Source organism: Gossypium hirsutum, chromosome D07 (assembly GCF_007990345.1).
Source record: "Gossypium hirsutum isolate 1008001.06 chromosome D07, Gossypium_hirsutum_v2.1, whole genome shotgun sequence".
Lineage (NCBI taxonomy): Eukaryota > Viridiplantae > Streptophyta > Magnoliopsida > Malvales > Malvaceae > Gossypium > Gossypium hirsutum.
Window position 1 is genome coordinate 1,590,332 of NC_053443.1, and position 24,049 is coordinate 1,614,380.

At 29.6% G+C, this 24,049-nt stretch overlaps 3 protein-coding genes across 5 annotated transcripts; 2 read left to right on the plus strand and 1 right to left on the minus strand.

Moving 5' to 3' along the window:
• Positions 1–4,887: 4,887 nt before the first annotated feature.
• LOC107932226 (acyl-CoA-binding domain-containing protein 1) lies at positions 4,888–6,585 on the plus strand. Its single transcript, XM_016864187.2, has 4 exons — positions 4,888–5,025; positions 5,135–5,252; positions 5,743–5,805; positions 6,295–6,585. Exons 1-4 carry the CDS (start codon positions 5,014–5,016, stop codon positions 6,366–6,368), a joined length of 267 nt encoding a protein of 88 aa, XP_016719676.2. The 5' UTR covers positions 4,888–5,013; the 3' UTR covers positions 6,369–6,585.
• Positions 6,586–7,119: 534 nt separating this feature from the next.
• Positions 7,120–12,528, minus strand: LOC107932225 (E3 ubiquitin protein ligase DRIP1). The gene is made up of 8 exons (XM_016864185.2): positions 12,344–12,528; positions 10,296–10,511; positions 9,667–9,766; positions 8,864–8,978; positions 8,412–8,764; positions 8,286–8,333; positions 8,140–8,212; positions 7,120–7,393 (listed from the first exon to the last, which is right to left on the minus strand). The coding sequence occupies exons 2-8, from the start codon at positions 10,408–10,410 to the stop codon at positions 7,214–7,216; spliced, it is 984 nt and encodes a 327-aa protein (XP_016719674.2). The 5' UTR covers positions 10,411–10,511; positions 12,344–12,528; the 3' UTR covers positions 7,120–7,213.
• A 4,692-nt stretch (positions 12,529–17,220) lies between these two features.
• Positions 17,221–20,638, plus strand: LOC107932286 (stress-response A/B barrel domain-containing protein UP3). 3 transcript variants are annotated; one of them, XM_016864256.2, is made up of 3 exons: positions 17,223–17,327; positions 18,619–19,382; positions 20,178–20,638. In XM_016864256.2, exons 2-3 carry the CDS (start codon positions 18,798–18,800, stop codon positions 20,199–20,201), a joined length of 609 nt encoding a protein of 202 aa, XP_016719745.2. In that variant the 5' UTR covers positions 17,223–17,327; positions 18,619–18,797; the 3' UTR covers positions 20,202–20,638. The 3 variants fall into 3 exon arrangements, with proteins under 3 accessions (XP_016719744.2, XP_016719745.2, XP_040952925.1); XM_016864255.2 differs by lacking the exon at positions 20,178–20,638 and having other exon boundaries at positions 17,221–17,327; positions 18,619–19,612; XM_041096991.1 differs by lacking the exon at positions 20,178–20,638 and having other exon boundaries at positions 17,237–17,327; positions 18,539–19,612.
• Positions 20,639–24,049: the final 3,411 nt, after the last annotated feature.

Sequence of the window (24,049 nt, forward strand, 5' to 3'; positions counted from 1 at the left end):
TTATAGCTTACCAATAATAATATCATATTTGGCTTGAGTTAACATTTTGAATCCCAATATAATTATGCGACTATAGAAAGTAAGATTCCCACTAATAATCTTTATTAACATAATAAATTTATTATGCAAAGCTTTTTTTTGGGCCAATCCTATTATTAATAAAATATATATTTAATTATTATTTTTCTTCGTGCCACGTATGGGTTATTTATGTGTTAATTAAAATATAGTATATTAAATTATTTAAAAAATGTTACAAAATTTTATAAATATTATTATTAAAAAAATATTTACTCAAAAGTCAACAATTGTTAAACATGGCACGTATAAACAACAAACATAATCAGTGGGGGTGTTTAAAAATTTTTTTTAGCAACTTGTGGAGAAAGTATTACCGCAATTAAGCTGATTGAGTGTTAGTTTAATTGATATGGACATTGTTGCTGATACAAAAGGACGTAGATTCGAGTGCGCTTAAGTGCATTATCTTCTTATTTGTAGGTTGGGGATAGAGGTGCTCATGGGCTAGGCCTAATAAAAAATTTAGGCATGTTTGCCAGGCCCGTATCTGAAAAATGGGCCTAAAATTTTTGCCCAAGCTCGGCTTGACTGTATTAATTTTTCATATAATTTTTAAATATATATAACACATCAAAAATACTAAAAATATTAAAATAAATATTTCCCAACAAATTGAAAATAAATTTTTAAAAACATTTATATGTAAAAAGCAGTAAGATACATGCAACTTAACAAACAAACGCCTCTAAAATAATAACAAAATTAACAATAAAACAAGTGTTATACAATAACAACAAAATGGTAGTAACATAATAGTGAAATGATAACAAGTTAGGGAGAAAATAACAAGAAAATAACAGAATTTTTTTGTCCTTTTGTGAATTCGGGCCAGGCCAAAAATGACTTACCCGAGGCTCGACCCGTTTTTTAAACGGGCCTTATTTTTTTTGTCCAAACCCGTTTTTCGGGCTTATATTTTTGCCCAAACCCTCTCACTTATTGGGTAGACTATCGGTCTAGACCGGGTGGCCCGACCCATGAGCAGATCTTGTCAGGGAGGGATTTTTGATAATTTTAGACATTGATATAAAAATAATAAATATGATCAGAACCTATAATAAAATTGTTGAGAAAATATAAATATTAATTTTTGGAGTATTTATTTAATTAATGTAATACTTAGTAATATTTCTACTACAAAGCATAATCATAGGGAATACTGACATATATGTATATGTATATGTATATCCATGTTCTGATTCAAACGGAAATTCAATGCTAGATTAAGCTAATTTTAAGCATTTAAATGCAAAATTAAAATACAAATCAATTTTCAACTTTGAATAATATGTACACGTGGTAATTTATTAGTGTGACAAATGGTAACTTCTAAACTATGTCACATTGTATTACTTTCCCGAATTGTAATTTTATATTACTAAAATCTCTCTCTTATCCAAAAGTTGGTTTAATTACTATTTAGAACCTCAATGATTTGGACGGTTATCAATAATGACCGCATTTATATTATTTTATATGATTGAATTATTTTTTTATTCATTTAAAGAGCTAATATTTAATAAATTTGACAAATACTTTTTAATATGCAATTTTTTTTTGGATAATTTAGTGATTGCGCATATAAATTGCTTTTATCTTTCATTTTTGATAAATATAATTTAGTCTTCACATATTAATGAAACACTAATTGAATTGAAAAATTATAGAAAAAAACCTTTCCTTTATTTTGAAATAAAAAAGAGACGAAGGGTATAAACAATGGCGAAATCAATTTTTTTTAAGAACGACCAAAATTGAATTATAAAATTTTTTAGAGATCGAAATATAAATTTATCATGTATTAATTTATAATTTTACTATTTTTAAATAAATTAAATTGATTTTTTCATATTTAGGGACCAAAGTAAAATTTTATCGTAATTTTATTATTTCTTTGTACTCTATCAAAACATTTTCTTTCTTAGATGCTTGAAAAGACAAAACATGAAGAAAAGATCAAAAGGTTGAATCCCCCATTTACACTTTGCAGACTGGGAGACTAGTTTTCTTATTAAAAATATACTCAATTAGTTTTTGTGATTTATCGTGTTTGAAGTAGAATTTGACAAATAAAAATTATTAGTCAATGTATGTTTTAGTCGCTTAAATTTTAAAAGTTATAAAATAGTCACCGGGCTATTTAAAAGTTTTTATTTAAGTCATAAGGTTGTTAAGTTTTTTTGAAAGAAAAAGGGTGGCTAGCAAGCTTCAAGCAATGATTTAACGATCGGTATAGTGGACCGGTACCTATCAACGAGTTAAACAAGATACCTTAGATCCAACTTGATTTGATGGTCAGTGTCAAAGATCTGAGAAGAAAACTGTTTGGACTTTGGTTCGTAGATTTGTAACGTTCAAAGTTATTTCTTGAAAAAAAATTGAACTATAAAATAGAAGGGGAAGAAAAATTTTCGATTGATGCAAGCAATGTGAATGGAAAATATCATACAACAACGATTTTAACAACCTAGTGACTTGAATAAAAATTTTCAAATAGTTCAGTGATCATTTTATAACATTCTGAAGTTGAGTAACCAAAATGTAAACTTATTAATAATTTAAAAACTGATGCCTAGAACTACTTCCTCTAAAATAGGAAGATAACAGGTTTTAACACACTCGAACTTACGTCCTTCTACACTAACAATAATACCGATGTCAATTGAATTAAAACTTAATCCACAAAAATAATATCTTATATAAAAAAAACCCATTTAAATGTAAAAGAAGGTGTAAAGATTTAACAAAAATAAAAAATAATAATTCAAAGACTTTTGTTTAAAAAAGTAATTTAGTTTTAAGTCATCCATTAATTGAATAATAATTTTATAGTAGTACAAAAAGGACGGAGCATATGAATGCAGCAACATGGGTTCCCACGTGGGGGAATCTGTCCACCACGATGAGCCACCCCATATGGGGGCAGCTTCATTAGCATCGACCACAAAAAATGTGATGCCACATTTATTACCAATTACGGTCGGTCCCTCCATCAGACAGTATTTGGATTAGATTTTGTCCACTTTGCTTTCACTTTGCCCCCACCCACCAATGCTCTTTGTGTCGGGTCTATTTCATCAAATGAAAATTTAGGAATTCCCACTTCCTCTCATTGAATTTTAATTAAATCCATTTAGATTATCAATCTGTCGATAAGATCTTATAATTTTTTTTAGTAAATTACAATTAAGTACATTAAATTATTAGTAACTTTATATTTTGATTATTTAATTTTTAAAAAATTATAAAATAATTGAATTATTCGAAATTTTTCATTTATGTCGCTGGACTATTAAAATTATTGTTGTATGACTTTCTATATTTGCACCAATTGAAAGCTCGTATTATGATTCTCTTCTACAATTTAATTTTTTTTTCATGAAACAACTTTGAACGTCATAAATTTGCGAATCAAAATTTAAATAACTTCTTCTTTGATCTCTGGAATTGATCATTAGATCGACTTGGATCTAAGGTATGTTCTTTTACTCGTTGATGGGTACTGATCCACATTACTGATTGTCAAATCGTTGCTTGAAGCTTGTTAATCGAACTTTAAAAAAAACTTAATAGCCCAATGATTTAAATAAAAACTTTTGAATGGTTCAATAACTTAAATGAAAACTTTCAAACAATTCAGTGACCATTACGAAACTTTTTAAAGTTGAGTGACCAAACATAAACTTACTAATAGTTTAGTGACATTGAGTGTAGTTTACTCTTTTTTTAATGCCATCTTGTTCTTTAGGTAATCTTAAAAATTTTAGTTTTTGTTGATGGTACCAAATGTCATTCTAAATTAGTCCCACACTTTAAAAATGTTCTAATTGAGTTCTTAAAGCATCATTATCATACTAATTAGATCCTTCGATCAACTTAGTCGCTACTTGATTCTAAATATCAACTTGAATTTGATGTGTTTAAATTAATTAATTTGTGTTTGTTGATATAATGATGAGGTTGTGGTAGTTTGGAATGATTCATCTTGGGGGTCGAAAAGCCATAAGAGGATTAGGATGGTTGGAGCATGGTTATTCAAGAGAGAATTTGAGAGGAGACGAGAGGAGGAGAGAGATTAGAATCTAGAAGGTGCTCTTCCTCTTTTCCAGGCGCCTTTAAGTTATTGAGTTCGCCCACATATTGGTCTTGGACTCCATAGGAATTAGCTGGTCTATTGGTGTCTTGTCATTGTAGGTTGTCCTAGCATGTCTTTGGTATGGGCTGCCATATCCAAGAAAATGAATATATGTGAGTGACAAACGTCTCATCCATATCAAGTAAGTGATCTCGATGATCAAGGTCTTGGACTCGTAGGTGTCCCAGCTTGCAAGGTCGTCCTCATTAGTGACAAATGTTGACTCACGATGCATGGGCTCGTGAGGTGGATTCAGAAAATATGGTTATAACGGTGTTTAAAAAGAATTTATATCAAATCCAAAGAGATTTAATACCAAAATTAACAATACACTAATGAAACGACTTGATTGAAATGATATTTTAATCTCGTAATTTAATTATAACATTTAAAAGTTAACCCATACGAGAAATTATTATTTTTAACCCTAATAATTAAGGTAGGTTGATAATTCAGTAGACAAGAATTAAGATAGGAGTCCCTTTGTTTAGGACCACGACAATTTATTGTTCACAATAACAGTAACTAGTTTCTACTAACAATTCAAACAAGACTCAGTCACATCCACAAATGGTCCATGAATTCAGGTTCCACGTGGAAAAATCCGAATGGTAGGACCACTTTTTTTAAAAAACATTTACTTTTAAAATTCATGTTCATCTACATAGAAACACAAATGACCAATTGTCATACGAACATTTCTACAAAAATTATTTTCGCCATTTATATCAGCTAAGCTTTCATGTTTGATTCACAACAATCAGCTATCGTTACATACAAAACTCAAAAACCAAAACATGGGTTTAGTGGTATGTTTTTATGTTTTTAAAATCCGTAATTTCTCGTTTTAATAATATCATTTTTAAGATTAAAAAATTTTTATTCTTCTTTTTGTAAACGTTTATGTTGTGTGCATAGGAGGATTTCCAAGAGTATGCTAACAAGGCCAAAACCTTGCCTCCATCAACAAAAGATGCAGATAAGCTGATATTATACGGCTTATATAAACAAGCAATGGTTGGAAATGTTAATACGGGTACGCAAATCACAGTTATGGATCATTCCGTTTTCCACAAGTAGGGTTAAATGAATGAAATAGAATAGAGCATATGGTGGTGTTTTATTTTACTTAAGCTCTACTGGAGTGGACCAAATAATTTTTTTATTGGTGCAATATCGATAAGTTTATCATTTTTTGTTTTGCTATTGATACCTCTATTGGTAGGAGAAGGTATTTTTTTTGGTGAGAATTATAAATTTTTAAAGGGTTAAAGTATAATTTTATTATTCTTCTGTTTGCCTTTTCATACAGTCGACCTTTTTTACTGGCTTTGTTGTATTTTATTGTACCATTTTAGATTTATCGATAATTTAAAAATTTTTATTATATATTCAAATATACTTCAATTATCTAAGTATAAATATATTTATATATACAAATATAAATTTTATCATTTTTAACTGAGTTTAATAATTTAATGTAATAGTTATATTTAATAGATAATATATGATTATACATCTTGCAGATCGTCCTGGAATGTTAAGCCCCACAGACAGAGCTAAATGGGATGCTTGGAAAGCTGTTGAAGGTATAAAAATGAAAAAAAATAAAAAAATTAAAGGATTAATTGCACTAGACATCTCAAATTATGAAATAAATTTTAAATTAGTAATATACTTCAAAACATTGGATCCTTAAACTAACGTATTGTGCCAATCAAGGGTTTTCTTTTCCCTATCAATCTAGCCAGAAATTGTTTTAGTCAAAGTGCGAAACTAAAAAATTGTTTGGAGGGTCAAAGTACAATTTTACCATTATACTATTTTCTTAAAGTTAAAAAGGGATATATATATAAAGAATTTCCTGCCCCCGCTCCTAGTTTTTTGTTAAATGCATCCCCGGATCTGACATGGTTACGTTTTCAAAAACATGTGGATTTAATAAGCATTTTTAAAATCAATGTTATCTGCTAGACTGATGATGGGATCTAATTGGAATAATACTTTAGTTTAAGTGTGTCTTATGCAATTAACCTGAAAAGAATGATGTGCTTTGTATCTTAATTTAAAAAACATAGGGAAGACCAAAGAACAAGCAATGACTGAATATATTGCAAAGGTGAAGGAATTTCTGGGACAATCTGCTAAATGAGTGAGTTTTCTTCCTGCATTTGATGTTAGAGTAGGTTCAATTTTTTCTTTTGCTTTATCATAAATATTAATCAATAATGCTGAAAAATTCGTTTTTTCCCCTACTTTTGATGTTCGTGTAGCGTGTATTTTAATTGATTTTTGGTTAAATTTTATTTTTCAATTTTTGTAATTTGCGTAAGTTGCGGATTCAATTAAGATATGGATTTAGTCGTTAACTCTCCATTTTGATCATATTTAAGTCTCTATATTTTCGAATTTTAAAATTTTAATTCTAATTCAAAAAAATAAATAAACTAAAAATAACCAACAATATAACTTAAGCAATTTTTTAATCTTTCTTCATTTTCTTTTAGATTGCATGCTTTATGTTCATAAATGGGTGTTTACTAAATTATTGAATGTGCCAAGGCACTTTTTTTTTTAACATGGTACTTGTGTTATTTTTGGGTGTATTTTGGTGCTTGTATTTGATAAAATTTTTATATTTTGGTATCTAATAATAACAGCGTTAACTTTTTAATATTTAATTTGAATTTTAGGGTTGATTTGATGAAAATTAATAACTAATATTATTAAGTTTGAATTTTTCATGATTTTGTTAATAGAATAAATTTAGTGTTAAAATTGTGAATTTATTTAATTTGTCAAATATAGTCCAATAAATATTATTTAATTCAAGTTTTAAGATTGATTAGAGACCAAAACTAATGGAATCAACACCAATTTATGAACCAAAAACAACAGAAGAAAAACAAAAAATGTATAATTAATTGAAACTATTGTGTATTAATTTGGAGAGTTTATCAATTGGGAAGATATCATAGGGTCCAGCCCATTTGAATTTTACTGCAAAGTGCACTGCTTCATGGACCTTCTATACGTTAATTCCATCAAAAAGTTCCTGCCGTCGCCTTCCTCGGCCGGCACCGGTTCGATATCCGATACGGCCTCTAGCCATGTGTCTATCAGGTTGTTTAGGGTTAAGGTTGGCATCAATGGATGACCCAAACACATGACTTCAACCTGCATTCAAAGCATGTTTCATAAATCATATCTTTCAAAGTCTGGAACCAAAAAATATAAAAAAGATTTAGACATAAATATTAGACTTTGAAAAATGAGTTTCAATAAATTTTCCTTTTATGATATAGGGGATGGGCCTAACTGTCTTGAGTTTAATTGTTTACAAGTATGGATGGATTTGAACAAATTTAAGGTCTATATTCTAGTCAAGTGGAGCTTGAACAACTATACTAGTTGTCAATGCCATTCATTGATGCAACCTGAATCTGACACGACCAAACAACTGTACTACTTGTAGGCTATGAATGTATCATTAATATGAATCAGCAAGTGAGAGCATATACGATGAAAATACCATGGAGTCCTCTATGTTAGGAGTCAAATTGCATTTTATCCCCTTTACTCAAAAAATAAGTACATTAGTTCTTGTATGTTAGATCAAAGAATAAAATGGTCTTTTCTGTTAAAAGTTTCATTCATTTCTACTATAAAAAATTGTCGTGATTGGCAAAATAACCAGATGGTTACACGTGGTGTGCCACATGTACCTCATTCTGAGGTACAAGGATCGGTTTTTAACAATAGAAATGGATGAAATTTTTAACTGAATAACTAATTTGCTCTTAAATCTAACGTACAATGACTAATTAATTTATTTTTAAACAAAAAGGGAAATTGCAATTGGAGGTTTAATACAACTTCTTCCATGGTACTTTGGACACATATGGAAGCATAAACAGCATTACCTCAGATTCATGTTTGAGGTTTAGCTTCATTGCAAGGTACTTGTTCACAATGGATATGGCTAAATCTCCATTCCTGAATCAATTGCTCAAATACATTAAAAGTAAATCTACAATGGATCCACAAATTAATAAAGGGTTTAACTTACTTGGTACTAATAAAAGGTTTTGGTATCTGAGGCAATGCCATGTCGTTCCTGAAACAACAGAACCAATAAAAAAAATTTAAGATTCAAAATTTAGGATAAATTTTTTTAATAATTAACGTTTCTTACGTTTCTTGACTTGCAAGCAAGCAAAACCACACAGGGCGTGGGGAACAACCACTATATTGGTTTAGATACACAATTTCTCCGCATCGGTTCAATGAATCAGTTGGCTTCTCAAGACCACTCGTATTGGTTTTTGACATGTCGTTTGCGGTCCCGATCTTCAAACCCTCCTCTCTTTGGCCAATCAAAGATTTGCAATATGGCTTCCTCTGCATCCTCCTCCTCCTCTTCACTTGCACTTCAGTCCCATAAGTTTCGCCATCTTTACGACCTCCTAGATGTTCCCAGCACAGTCCTTTCCTTGATCTTTCAAGAGAAAACTCGCGTACCGTAGGTTCGGAATTGTCTAGTTCATTCTAATACATAAAAAAAAGGGGGAGTGTAATGCAATGTACTATGATATGCATAAAAGCTATTTTAGCATCAAGAGACAATGTGTTAGTGAAAAATGATACCTGTTTCATGATAGGATTCATGGAATGATTTGAGAATCTATTTTCTGTGTTGTCTTCATTTGGCTTTTCCAGGGGAAAAATTTGCTTTACAAGTTTCTCCAATTTATGGTCATTTCTGTAAAAGAAAAAAGTAAATAAATGGAGACTATAAAATGATAATATGAAATTGCAATTGGGTACATAAATAACCGATGTAAAATCTGTAAACGTGATGCCATTGATTTTAGGTGGGATTGGATCGGGTATATTCGGGTTTTAAATTTTTTGGTCATTTTAATTTGGGTTAGTTTCAAATTCCAAATATGTTAACTTTTGGTTAAACTTATCTAAAGGTCGGGTAATCCGTTTAGCATGGTTTAACTTAGGCTGGACTTGGATAAAATTTTGTATTTTAAGCTGATCTATGAACAACTCTAATTTGGATCAATTTCAAGTTTGCATAAATTTTGGATTTAAATTGTTTCAAATTCAAGTTGTTTTGGGATTATGATTTTTCAGGTTGGGTCATTTTTAGTTAATTGTTCGAGTCATTTTAGAATCAGATTGTTTTGGATTTGGGTTATTTTGAGTTGTAATCATTTCAGATTCAAATCAATTTCAATTGAAGCCATATCAACTTTAGGTTGTTTTGGGTTTAATGTTCAAATTTCTTGAGTTGGGTCATTATGAGTTCAAATCATTTCAGGTTCATATTATTTAGGGTTTGAATCGTTTCAAATTCATATCAATTCCAATTTAGATTAAACAAATTCATATAATTCACCTTTTATAATAAAATCAAATTGGTTCAAATTTAAATTTACCTTAACATGTGTTGAGGAATGGAACCCAGATAGGCATCGCACACTGGACAGTAATGTGTTTTTTCCTTGTCTACTTTCTCATAGATGCATTGTTTGCAAACTGTAGGACGCACACACAATGTAATTTCAACGTCAAGCAATTTAGAAACATATACCAGCAATGTTTTCTTGTTGTTTTTGGACAGTAAGAGAATGTTTAGCATTAAGCAACTCTAAAAATGTCTTTTCTATACAATAGTCACAATGGTCCAAAATTCAAAATCCAACCAGTTCAGACCCTTAAATAGAATGCAAAGCTTTCCTAAGGTTGTATTCTCTACCAAGGGCGAAGGGGAGGGTTGGCAGGAGTTTTGGTGCAAAATGAAAATTGGTGCTTTAATCCTTTTGAAAATCATAAAGATATAAACCAATACAATAATAAAAATGTATTTTAGCTCTCATAAAAATATATAATTTAATCTCGATCTCCCTTAAAAAAATGTTAGCTTCGCCCCTGTTTACTACTAACAAGATTGGGACCCGAGACTTTACTTATAACTCGACAAATTTCTAATTGTTGAACTGAAATAGTGAGAGCATGCAATGAAAAGCCTATGACGGGAAGCAAATTTGTGGTGAAAAATACTTACATGTATGAAGGCAAACACATATGGTAGTTGCTTCCCTATAAATGTTTGAACAAAGGGGACATGTTAAGAACTCCATAAGTGGCCTCCTTTGAACATTTATGTAATCATTCGACATGATAGTATGTCCTTATAGAATAATGTCTCACTTGTAATATTTGCTAAGTTTTTGTCTCCTGGCCTTGATCCTTTTAATTCATCGAAAGTATCAGTAGTTTCCTGCATTGAAAGAAATACAAAACAAGCACTAAAACTGATGTGAGATGTTATATTATTTAAAGAATCACAACTAAATAGACAGGTGATTTCTGATTTGAACTCGAAAACATATTTTGAATATAAAAAGTTAACAACTTGTATTTAAAATAATTTGACCCCAAAAATCTAAATCTAAAACTCGAGCAACCCAAATTCAAACCAATTTAAATAAAATAGAACTCAAAAAATTTTAAATTCAAATTGGCCCGACCCAGAACCAACTTGAACTATCGAATTGCAACTGAAGCCAATAAAGAAACCCTAAACATCATGATTTGAAATTGGAAGTCCATTGGTTGTGCTAAAGATAAACAATTGGCTAATTTGGATAGCAAATATATGGATTCATAGTACAAAGATAAACCATGAAGTTCAAGCATGCACATGTCTGCGCCCATTGCACAATGTTTAACATGCAATGTATGAACATAAAAAAAATGAAATGCATGAAAAAAGTTGACCGGTTAAAATATGCTTCAAGTCTTTGTACTCTTAGTACACTTGTAATTTGGTCCTCCTACTTTTATTTCATGGAATTTAGTCCATTTACTTTTCAGATTTAATCATACAAGTCTAGTTGTGAAACATTGTTAAAATTCTTCTATTAAACATGTAATACAAAAATTGACATTGTAATAGACCTAAATTTAATATAAAAAATTTCACGTTATTAACAATTGGACTTGAATTTTGAAATCTAAAAATTTAAGAGACTAAATTAATAGGAAATCAATAAAACCATTTCTTGATTAACAATGCTTAACATGATGGTGATGTATTTACAACAATTTCAGCCAAGCTAAACAAATAATGCTATGCAACAAAACATTGCAAAATGCCTTCATTTTAATTAAAAAAGACTCAACCTATAAAAAAAACAAATATGATCAGAACCTACAATGAAATTGTTAAAAAAAAATATCCGACCCACTCAAAACTTAAGCCTCAAACTTGACCAACGCAAATCCAAAACAACTTGAATATAAAATAAGGTGAAGATATTAGAACTCGAATTAACAATTGCAACAGAAGACAATAAAGAACATTTATCATGGTGCTAAAGATAAACATTTGGTTAATTTGGATAGCAAATATGAATCCATAGTACAAAGCTAAACAATGAAGTTCAAACATACACATGTATAAGCCTATTGCTTGATTAACAATGTTTAACATGCAACAAAACATTGCAAAATGCTTTAATTTCAATCAAAAAGAAAAAAAAAATCCGACATTTTGCACAAAGTTCCCTTAATTTTTTGTTTAAAGGATCACAACTAAATAAATGTGTGAATTTTAATTCAAACTTGAGAACGCAAATAATTAATTCAAACCTTAATTTAATTTAATAAATCTTAAACATAAAAAATCGAAGTCTAAACTCAAAATAACTTAATCCCAAAAATTTTAGCCACAAATTGAAAAAATCCAAAATAACTTCAATATAAATATAATTCGAAAATTTTAAAACTCGAATCGACCCGACTCAAAAATTGAATACTATAAAAGCCCTAAACATCATGATTTGAGATCGGAAGTCCATTGACGGTGCTAAACCATGAATTTCAAACATACATGCATGTAAAATCCTGTTTCCTGATTAACAATGTTTTAACATGCAATGCATGTAAAAAGGGGTGACTGATTAAAATAAACTAAAAACCAATAAACCCATTACTTGATTAACAATGTTTAACATTGCAAAATCATTCATTTCAACCCCCCCCCAAAAAAAAAACCAAGTTTTCAAAGTTAAAAATAAAGCAAAAGAGATTCAACAAAAAGACATTTACCACTTCCTTGCAGAGCATGAAGAACAGTATCTGTAGAACTAAACGTAGGCTTTCATTTCACCAAGGCGAAAAATGGGATAGCGGAGGCAAAGTGCAATGGCCTTTTTGAACACTGAAAGAAGGGATTTGAAAACCTTTGAAGGCAGTGACGTTTTACGATAAGAAGGGACAGGAAAGGCACTGAACCCAACAACATCAGTTACTTTCTAATATCTGTAAGTTAGCTGAAGAACTTAGAAACGCCGCCGTGACTTGTTTTCTTTTATAGGTGTTTGTACCATCTTTGTTCTTTTATGAGTCACCTCAGATTTTTTCTTCTATATTTTTCTTGTCAGTTTTATGGTTTATATTTAGGATTTATAGTTATTTCTTTTAATAATGTTATTTTTAAAGTTGAGCATATGATCTTTTTTTTAAGTACAATATGTCTTATCATTACACTTAATTACTTGTTGATTAAACTTTTTAAACTATCATTATGATTTCAATCATATCCTTTTTAGGATTTGGTTAGTAGCTTAAGTATTGTGCGATAACCTGATAATTTTAAATCCAGCGCAACCCAAACTGTAAATGTGTGTAATTATTGTATAGGTAGTCTAAACCTGATGTGTTTAAAGAAAAAAAAAAGAAATATATATTTTTTAAAATTTTGATGACTGTCTTTCCTTTTTAACACGTTAAATCTAAATTATTTATACAATAAATACATATGTATTTATAATTTAATTCACATGCTTTAAATATATATTCATCATATCTAAATTTACATTTAATACTTAAATTCCCAGCTAAAGTGACAGAAAAATTGATTAATAAAATAATAACGATTAAAAACTTTCCTTTCTACCTCTTTCCTAAAAAGAATAGATTAATTAAGAAAAACCTCCCATGAGGTGTATAATAAATGTTTAATTCTAAATTGAGTATTATAGTTGTAAAATTATTAATTGTAAATAAGTAGATTACCAAATTTGGGGTTGTGTGATTTGTAACATCAAAACAAGGTTAAAAATAAATACATTCATTTAATTAGAGCAATGAGTCATTTTATGTAACGGTTATACGGATATAAATTATTTTTTGAACAATTTTATTATAGGTTCTGACCATATTTATTCTTTTTGACATAATGCTTAGAACTACGTACCTATGGTCACTCTCCAACCCATAAATATAATGATAATGTGTTTTAATGCACTCGAACCCATGTCCTTCTACATTGACAACAATACGTAATGTCAATTAGAATAAAACCCAATCGGCATTTATAAATTATTATATATGGATACAAATTGGAAATTTCATTCTCATCATGGTACAAAACATACATATTATAAAAAAATATATTTAGGAATCTGGTATTGGGCCTAATGATTAAGGGGTGTTCACCCATCCCTAAAACACGGATCAAACCAAAATTTTGTGAGCGTATGGATATGTGAATTATACTCTAATGATAAAAAAAAAAAGAAAAGAGAAAAAGACTACTGTTGAAACTGCAATTGAAGGTGCAAGCAATCATAAATCAACAAACCGAAGTTTGACACATCAACTCTTGGGTGATTTAAAGCAGAAATGGTTACTAGAGAATCCGATTCCAGCAAAACCTGGTCGACATGCAAACGCAACCAAGAAAGAGCCTCACGAATTGCGAATGTTTCAGCCATGCAAGGAATGAACAAAACCAGTAAAACACTTCACCACCATACCATTAGAATCCCTTAAAACAGCAGCAATACAAATTATTGACAAGCCCCAAAACCGGATTTTAATTGAAATCATTAGCAGAACTAATCAAATTCATTTGAAGAATTAAATATTTCACGATTTAAGAATTGAATTTATTACCATAATCTTACATTTTTTCCCAAAAATCATCCATTTATTTAAACCATGCTGATTAGCAAGTGCATCAACAGTACTACCAACAGGAGATGGCACCATCACGGATTGCACAACTTCGAATCTACAATTAGCCCGCTGCCAATTTTGCATATAAAAGATCAGCAAACAACAATATGTATTACAATTTACAAATTAAAATATATTCTGCTATATATTGAAATAAGGCTATATATACTCTAATGAGGTTAAAGAATAGTGTCAGCCAAAAGCATTTATAAAAGTTAAATATAAAATCTCAATTTAAAAATATGATTTGATTTGAAAAACTTCGTATTTACTATTACTTTTGGTTTATGTTTCATATGGTGTTTTCTAAACATAATAGACTCAAATTGTTTATGCGGTAGATACACATATTTTTATAATTTGACTCGATGTTTTAAAAATAATTGATATTAGATACAAACTGATATCTGATACTTAAATTGATGCACTTTAAGAAATCATTTAAAAATGTTAAAGTGTACTGATTAATTCTAAATTTAGACGATAGACGATAAAATTAACGAGAAGACTTAATTGATGCTGTGTTGGTGCTAGAAGCAATTCACACCATCTTGGTAGGCATCGCAGAAACCTTGCCATCGCTAGGAAAGTGTCGTTACGTCCTAGCAAGGCGCCACATAGCTCCTCCATTAGCACTTCATAATAAGGCAACTATCCGCTAACACCCACAAACAACTCATCACTAAGCCCATGGCCTATGTAAGACCCTGCTCATCACCAGAAGGCAACTCTCTTTCCCGCTTCAACTACTACGTGGTAGCTCCTTCCAAACGACTTTCGGTATTACGGTGTAAACGAAACTAAACTATCAAATAGGGGTGTTCATTCGGTTAACCGACCGGTTAATCGACCCGAAATTACTATAACCGAATTAACCGACCTTCCAAAAAATTTAACCGTTAACCGAACCGATTTTTTTTAAAAAAAATTTAACCGAACCGAAATTTTTTCGGTTAATAAGGTCGGTTAACCGAATTAACCGAAAATTATGTATTTTTTATTTTTGGTTAAAAATTACCCGAATTACCCGAATTTTTTTTATTTTTTATTTTTAAAATTTAAAAAATTTATAAATTATTAAAGTAAATTGGGTTTTAGACTTTAGTAAATTGGGTTGTCTTTTAGTTTTAGTTTTATTGGATTGGGTAATTGGGTAAACTTTAGTTTTAGTTTTATTGGGTTGGGTAATTGAGTTTGGGTTGGGTTGGATAATTTTATTTATTAATTTTTTTGGTTAATCGAAAATTTTCAGTTAACCGACCGGTTTCGAACCGAATTAACCGTTAACCGAAAAATCATAAAAAAATTAACCGACCCCCGACTGAAAAAATTCAGTTAACCGACCGATTAACCGAATTCGGTCGGTTAACCGAATTTTTTCGGTTTTACCCGAATTATGCACACCGCTACTATCAAACTCAAATCTTATATCAACAACATTTTATACTATTATTTTTACCCTAAATCTTTCTAAACGACTTTCGACGGTCTAAACAAAACTCAAACTTTATATCAACAAAGTTTTACTTTATTATAAATTTAATAGGAATAATATAAATTTTAGTTCTGACAACTAGGCCCACTTTAGTACTTACACTTTTTTTGTTTACTTTTGTACTTGAACTTTATAATTAGATCCATCTTATTCCTGAACTTGGATTCCGTCAAGATTTGATGATATGACTAGTGTTCTTGAAACATGACTGGATTAGTTGATTGGACCAATAAGACTAAGAACTAACAGGTATACTGGTCCAAACAAAAAAGTTGAATCAAATGAATTTGAAATTACACGAAATCGGTAAAAATAAAAAACTGGAACAAAAATCAGTAATTGAACAGGTTGAACCAATTTAATAAAAAAATTATTTTTTGAATTTTTATGAATTTTCAATTATTGTTGGTCTAGCAATTGAATTAATCAAACCGGTTGAAATGGGAATCAGTGGTCTAGTCGGTTTAACCATAGGTTCGATTATTAGAACACTGTATGTGACACTTTAATATTGAACCACCTCATTAGGGGTAAGCAAAACTTGATTTGACTAAAAAATCATTTTTTTAAAATTTTGAACTAATCGAATCGAGTTATTCAAATTATTCAAATTTTTCGAGTTAACTTGAGCAAGTAATTTGGTTTTCAAGTTCAAGTCAAGTTGAATTTTACAATTTGAATAACTCGAATAATTCAAACAACATATTAGTGTAAATACCCTTTTGGTCTCCGTCAATTTTGAAAATAAACAAATTGAACTCTCTCAACAAAAAAAAATATTTATAAAAAATTTCCAATATTTCAGAAAATATTTTAAAATTTTCCAAAATAATAATTCTGAGAACCTAAATAAGTAAATCATCAATTCAAGTTTATCATACTAAAATATCTTTTTTTTCCTCTTATTTTGCTTTGAAAGAGTTTTGAGATTTATGTGCTTTAATATGAAATTAGTTATATTGTAACAAGATTTTAATTTCACGTGTTTATTTTTAAAAAAAATTAACTCGAACAAATTCACTAAATTCGACTCGAGCCAATTCTAAAAAATTTGAAATCAAGTTAGGATGATAAAATAGGACTTGTCAACTTCACTAACTTGAATTTTTTCGATTCAATTTGATCGAACACTCACCCCTACAAGTCATCGCCTGAAAATTTATATAAAATTTTTAATTTTCAAGTGATGATGTGACACAATTTCTAAATGCCATGTCATCAAACTTTTATATTTTTCAAGTTCAAGAATCAAAATGAATCTAGTTGCCAAGTTCATGTACAAAGTGAATCCAAAAAGGTGTAGGCATCAAAGTGAACTTACTTATTAAGTTCAGAGGCCAAAAATTATATAATCTCATTTAAAATATATATAATTATAAGGCCCAACCAAATGTTACTTAGGCCCAATATGATTTGGGCCGGCCAAAATAACTTTTTTTTCACATGACGTATATCCAACCACGCACATGCTCTTGACCTTCTCTAGTCAACAAAACCAAGCACCCATAAAACCAAATCCGCATTTCTTTCAATTCAACCACAAAAATAGGCAAAAGACGCCGCAATTTCTCCAAGGTTAGTGTCAGTCCACTCACTCAGCTCATTTACTTCTCTTTGTAATCTGTTTATATAATCTTTAGTTGATTTTTACCTTCAGCTAATCTCACATATTTCTTTTAGCACTTTGGTTTTTTTTTTCTCTTTGAATGGAGGGAAGAAAAGGGGCACTTAATTATAACGATTCATTTGGTTGCATTGTTTGGGATTTTGATTTTTAGTCTTAGAATCTCATTTCCCAATTTGGGTTTGTGTTCTTTTTAGAGATTATGCTATGGGGTCGTACTTAATCCTTGTAACATTTGAATTGCTAGTCTGTAGTTAATGTTGCTTTTAGATTCTTATAATTTTGAAACGGTTTTGATTTTGGGGTTTTTGAAGTTTTTGTTCGATTCTAAGTTCTTATAATTTTTTAGGCAGTGTTGAAGTTTTGTTAGTTTTGCTCCAACTATTAGTCTACTTCTTGTTTATTTTGATGCTGTATGAAATCTCGCCCTCTCTTTTTTTTCTCTCCATTTCCCCCCACTTTCTCGTCTCCCAAACACCTTAAAAGACCCTTCACTTTATCTACTAGTGCATTTCTTCTGTTCTTATTGTTTCTACTTGATTTATGCTTCATATATCTTTTTGTTCTTTATTCGGTTGTTCTCTTTGCATTAATGTAAAAAAGGTACTTATTATAATGATTCATTTGGTTGAATGTTTCGGGACTTGGCTATTAGTCTCAGATTCTCATTTACAAAAAATGGGTTTGGAATTTTTTATTGAATTTTATGTTTGTTTTTAGAGATTATGCTATGGCATTGGTAGTTCTTGATCGGTGTGGTAACAGTAACAAATCATATTGCATTTTGCCCCCTTAGTAAAAAAAAGGGCAAATTAATAGATCATAGAGCAAATTTCATCCATTTCTTCTGTAAAAAATCGGCTTGGTTGACAAAAAGAAAAAAACAGATAGTTACATACAACGTGTGACGTGTACCTTATGCTGATATACAATGACCCATTTTTAACAGTAAAAATGGATGAAATTTTTGGCAAAAGGACTAATTTGTCCTTTGATCTAACGTACAGAGACTAATTTGCTCATTTTTTAATAGAAGGGGCAAAATGCAACCCGACTCCTAGTATAAGAGTCTCTATGGTACTTTTGCCCCCGATCGGTACTTACATTGTGACATTTTAATGGCTAGAGTAATGTTAATGTTGAAGGGTTTTCAATTTTGTAGTTGTTGAAGTTTTGGTTGATTGCAAGTTCTGAGCTACATTTATATGGAAATTCATCTCTATTTGATCTCAAATTTTGCAGGTAGTGTTGAAGTTTTGTTAATTTTACTCCAATTATTAGGCTACTTGTAGTTTATTTTGATGCTGTCTGTAAAACCTCGCCCTCTCTTTTCCCCGCCATTTTCTGTCACTTTCTCATCTCCCTAACACTCCAAAAGACCCTTCACTTTATCCACGAAATCCTCGAAAACCTCGATCACCATGTCCATCATTGAGCATGTTGTACTTTTCAAGGTCAAAGATGACACTGACCAGGCAAAGGTCAATATGATGCTCAATGGCCTCAATGGCTTGGTGTCTCTCGACCCTGTTGTCCACCTCACTGCAGGTCCCGTCTTTCGCACAAGGTCTCCGATCTCCAATTTTACGCACATGCTCCATAGCCGGTACAAGTCCAAAGAGGATTTGAACTCATATTCCGCACACCCCGATCACCTTCGTGTCGTCAAGGAAAATGTCCTCCCCATTTGTGATGATATCATGGCCGTTGATTGGGTTGCCGATAACGATCCTTTGCCGTTGTCCTTACCCTGTAACTCTGCCATCAAAGTGACCTTCTTGAAACTTAAAGAGAACGTTACCGATGAAGTGCAAGGTGAGATTTTAGGGGTAATTAAAGGGATTAAGGACAATGTCTCTGGTATTCAACAGATCACTTGTGGGGAGAATTTCTCACCTGCAAGAGCTAGGGGCTTTTCGATTGCCTCGGTTGCGGTTTTTAATGGAGTCAATGAAATGGAAGGGAGTGAGGAAAACGAAGAATATGTGAACCTACAGAAACAGAAGGTTAGGGATTATTTGGATGGTGTCATAGTTGTTGATTATGTGGTGCCATCATCATCATCATCATCATCATCATCATCATCATCATCATCATCATCATCAAATCTTTGATATGTTGTTAACTACAAAGAAAACCTTGTTACTTGCTTAATTAATGGTTGCTTTTGGAACAATATTCAACTTTGAATGATTTTGGGACTGATTGGATTTTAAATGCAAGATTTTGCATTTTATTTGGATGGTTTCATTGTTGTTGATTATATGGTGCCATCATCATCATCAAAGTAAATCTTGAATTTTTCATTATATTAATTTATAATATTACAAAATTGAAAAAGGTAGTTTAGCAATTTTCTCATTTTTTGGGAGTCAAGGCCATTGTGTACCTTGAATCAACCTTTGTGTATTGAACCATTGCATGCTAAGAATTTACCAAACCTGTCATTTTGAAAACCTTACGATTTTGTCTCGAATTTAAAAGGTTATGAATCAAGGGTGAATTCAAAGGGCAGGCAGGGTCTCGACCTCACCTCCCCTTTGAGTCTTGAAAGTTTTATCATTCAATTTAAGGTTTTTCTAATACTATATTCATTTTCTCCCCTCCGTCGAATTTTGAATTTTATTTTAACTCCCCTAAAAAAATTTTTCTAGCTTCGCTCCCCGATTTAAATATGTTGTTAGTTAATATATTTTGATAAAATTTAAAATTCAATCTCTATACTTAAAATGTTAGAAATTAAGTAATTTATCAATTTGAAAACTTAACATATTTATTTTTCCTTGTCATGATACGAGCAGCCTGACCCAGTTCAAAGCCCATGATGAGATGAGTTTAGTTTCCGAAGAAATTTCAAGAAGAATACGGAGCGAGGATGGATGAATTAGAAGGTCCAAGTTTGTTCGTGGACTTAAAATCTCAGTTCATGATGACAAGCCAATATGGAAGATGTTAACAAGCTTAAGCGTTACACTTCAAGGAGCCCAATTAATCCCACACACCTTAGCCTATGTTATAATCAATTGACTTGTTGTGCATTTTTAGAAGGGATCTAGGCATTTTTGGGTCAATACGCCTTCATATGGATCGAAGATTTGTCTCTTAGCTATGCAATGCACTTTAAATCACTCGATTTTGAGTTTGAGATATCAAGTTATGATCGTTTTAGTGAAGATTGCGAGAGCAGAATTTCTGGACGAGATTATTATGGGAAATTACGGGTTTTGGGTTTTAATTCAAGTTTAATTCATATTCGATTTGATATTTAGGCTTAACTTTTATTATATACGAGCCCAATATTATATCTATTAGGTTTTATATTTTTATTATTTATTTATTTTGAATTTTAGGATGTTTTTAAGTATTTTAAGTTGTTTAGTAGTTTGATGTTTATTAATCAATAAGAAAGTTCAGTTATAGTAAAAATACTTTTTATTTAGATTAATTAGAGTTTAATTATACTTGAGAGTTTGATTTCGATGTAATTAGCTAACCTATATAAAGACTTCTTTATTATTCATTAAAGACATTCATTTATTAATAAAATTTTCAACTCTTGGAGTTAATTTCTTTCATGAAAGACTATTTTCTTATAATTTTTTAAAGTAGCTCTTCTTCTCGATTTTCTTCAACGAGTTGTGAGAATCCATTCTTCATTCTTCAATTTGCCAATGATTATTTCTTAGAGGGTTAATTAGAGCATTTAATTGAATTTGTTGAGGTTTATATCTTAGAGGGTTTAATTGTACAACTATCTACTATTCATCTCCTATTCGATTCGATCTTTCTATTCATCCGTTTAATTTTAGTTCTTGACTACTTATTCTTCTTAGTTTGTTTTCTTAAATTGTTCTAACATTCAAACACAATTTTCAAGTTCCTTTGCATCAAACAATTTGAATTTGATCTTGGTCTGCTGCTTCTTATCATATGGTATCAAATTTTTGCCTTTTTGGTTGTTTCTCATGTGTGCTAATAATCGATTTCTTGTTTGTCTTTGAAATTGTTTTACTTATTAACTTCTTTTATGCGTCACAAGCTATACTTATGTGTATGCCATATGGTTGATGGAAAATAAATATGTTAAGTTGGCAAATTTTATTAAAATTTGCCAACAACGATATTGATTAGACTAAATTTTTTAACTTAAAGAAGTAAAAAGGTTTAATTTACTTTTAAAGTACGTGGATTAAATACAAAGATTAATAGCATATTTTAATCAATTTAAAAACCAAACTCCATCAATTATTATAATCCGATTTGATTGGGAAACGTAACCGTTAGAATTCAAATTGAAATAAACTTAAAATAATTTAAATAAATAACTTGAAATAGCTTCAGAACTTTAAATTATTTAAAATTTTGGCTACAAAAATTTAAGTGAACGAAAAAAATATCTAAATTTAATTTGGGCGATGACAATGTGACATTGGCAGAATCTTTGACATGGTTAAAAAAAATTGGATTGGTTGAAATTTGGACTCTCAGTTAAATTATATAGAATTTTTTAAAATTGTAGATTAGGTTGAAATATATCATAGGTATTTATATTTTTTACCAATTTAAAATTTAGTTAATGTACTTTTATTTATAGTAATTTAGTTTTTTTATTTTTTGAATTTCAAATTTAAGTATAATTGTTAACACTATTTTTTATGTTAAATTTGTTGGTTTGACATTTTGAAATGGAAAAAGACACTCGCTTAGTAGCAATGTAACTAAAAAAGTAATGTTGTAATAAAATTGAATTTAACAAAATAATTTTAACAGTGTTAACGATTGAATCTGACTTTTTAAATTTGAAAAGTAAAATGATTAAATTCTTAGAAATAAAAGTATAATGAATAAATTCTGAATTTACAAAGAAGACAAATATTTATGAAATAATTTAACCTATAAATTAATAAGAATTTTAAAAATATACATTTAAAAAAAATCAAAATCTAATGAAAATGAAAAATTTTGATAGAAGACATGTTGATTTCTTGCCTACATCTTTGTCTTGCACGACGTCATAGCCTAACAAGAGTTCACATCAAGTTATTCATTTTATGAAGACCGTTCTTTTTAGTGTATGATTGAGGACACGAGTATTCCATGCAAACATTTGGATGCCTACGGGAGCGGTCTCAACCTCCCAAAAATCAAAAAAAAAATCTCCTTTTTTATAAAATTTTAAATTAATAATAATAAAATTGTATTTTGACCCTTAAAATGATATATGTTTAATTTAATCCTTTTAAAATTCTAAAAATATTAAAATTGATGAAATTATATTTTTATTATCGTAAAAATATATAATTTAATTCCGACCTGCCCCCGATCAATAAAACTTCGATATTATTGATTAAGGCAAAAATCTTAAATCTTTAAATATCTAGATTTTAAGTTTCACCATTTTCATTTATGACATATGGATGTTGGATTTTAAATTTTAAATCTTATGTATCCCATAAATAAATTTTGCTTAATTCTCTTTCATTCTTATTTCAATTGTGATGTCATTTTATCATGTTTGTATTGGTTCATATTATTAAAATATTTAATCATCGATGAAAATTCATTTTCAAAATAAGACAACATTCTTGCATTTGGAGTATTATTATATTATATTAAATTTATATTACATTATATTTATCTGTTAGTATCGTTATTGTTACCGATATAATAAAATGTGAGTTTGAGTGCACTTGAGCTCATTTATCCTTCTAGTTAAAGGTTGAGAAATGATTATTAGTAGTTTTAAGCATTATATATATATGCAATTAGGAATTCTTTTATTATTATAATATTTGAATTAATAAAATAATTTATAAATTTTAATTTTGAATAATGTTATTTCCGATCAATTACCTAAAATAGAATTGTTTTGTTTAATAAATGATAAAACTTAAACAAATAAAATCACATACAACATACGTGAACTAAGAGTTAATAAAATTTTCCTCGACCCAATTATTAAAAAATATAATATAAAATAATTCGAATAGTTTATTTTAAAATTATATATTTAGACATTTGCAAATCAATTTAGGATTTATAAATTGTAACAATTTACTACCCATTTTTTGTTTATGATATAATGCATTTAAATACTTAGTTTTAAGTTAATTGTAGGTCGATAGAGAATGTTGAATATTTATATCCTGCAAAAATATAAATTTATTTATTTTCAAATAATATATTTAAAATGATGGATCTAGATATTAATTTACCCAATTTGAAATCCTTTCAAATCTAAAAAAATAATTATAATATATTTTCATTTTTCCTAATAAAAAAACTAAAATAATCATAATTTAAGCAAATTTATTTTAAAATTATTTTTTAGTATTAATAAAATGAAAATTCTAAACCCCCCAAGCATAGGGGATATAATACTCGGAATGAATTATTAGACCAATCAAGATAAAAGTAGTATAGAGGTTCTTGTATTAGGAATTAGATTGCATTTTACTTTACTTAAAAAACAAGTAAATTAGTCCTTGTATATTATAGTAAAAAACAATCTGGTTCTTTCTATTAAAAATTTCATCTATTTCTACTATTAAAAATTGACGTGATTAACAGAATAACCAAACCGTTATACATGGCGTGTCATGTGTATCTCATTCTATCTTACATACATGGACTGGTTTTTAACAATAGAAATGGATGAAATTTTTTATAAGAG

Excerpts from the sequence above, each read along its gene's own strand:
- LOC107932226 (XM_016864187.2), top strand. Across the intron at positions 5,253-5,742 it reads GGTTGGAAATGTTAATACGG|ATCGTCCTGGAATGTTAAGC; the intron begins GTACGCAAATCA and ends TACATCTTGCAG. Across the intron at positions 5,806-6,294 it reads TGCTTGGAAAGCTGTTGAAG|GGAAGACCAAAGAACAAGCA; the intron begins GTATAAAAATGA and ends TAAAAAACATAG.
- LOC107932225 (XM_016864185.2), bottom strand. The coding sequence starts at position 10,410 with ATGTCGAATGATTACATAAATGTTCAAAGGAGGCCACTTATGGAGTTC. Across the intron at positions 9,767-10,295 it reads ATGTGTTTGCCTTCATACAT|TTTGCAAACAATGCATCTAT; the intron begins GTAAGTATTTTT and ends TGCGTCCTACAG. Across the intron at positions 7,394-8,139 it reads ACCTCAAACATGAATCTGAG|GTTGAAGTCATGTGTTTGGG; the intron begins GTAATGCTGTTT and ends CTTTGAATGCAG.
- LOC107932286 (XM_016864255.2), top strand. The coding sequence starts at position 18,798 with ATGTCCATCATTGAGCATGTTGTACTTTTCAAGGTCAAAGATGACACT.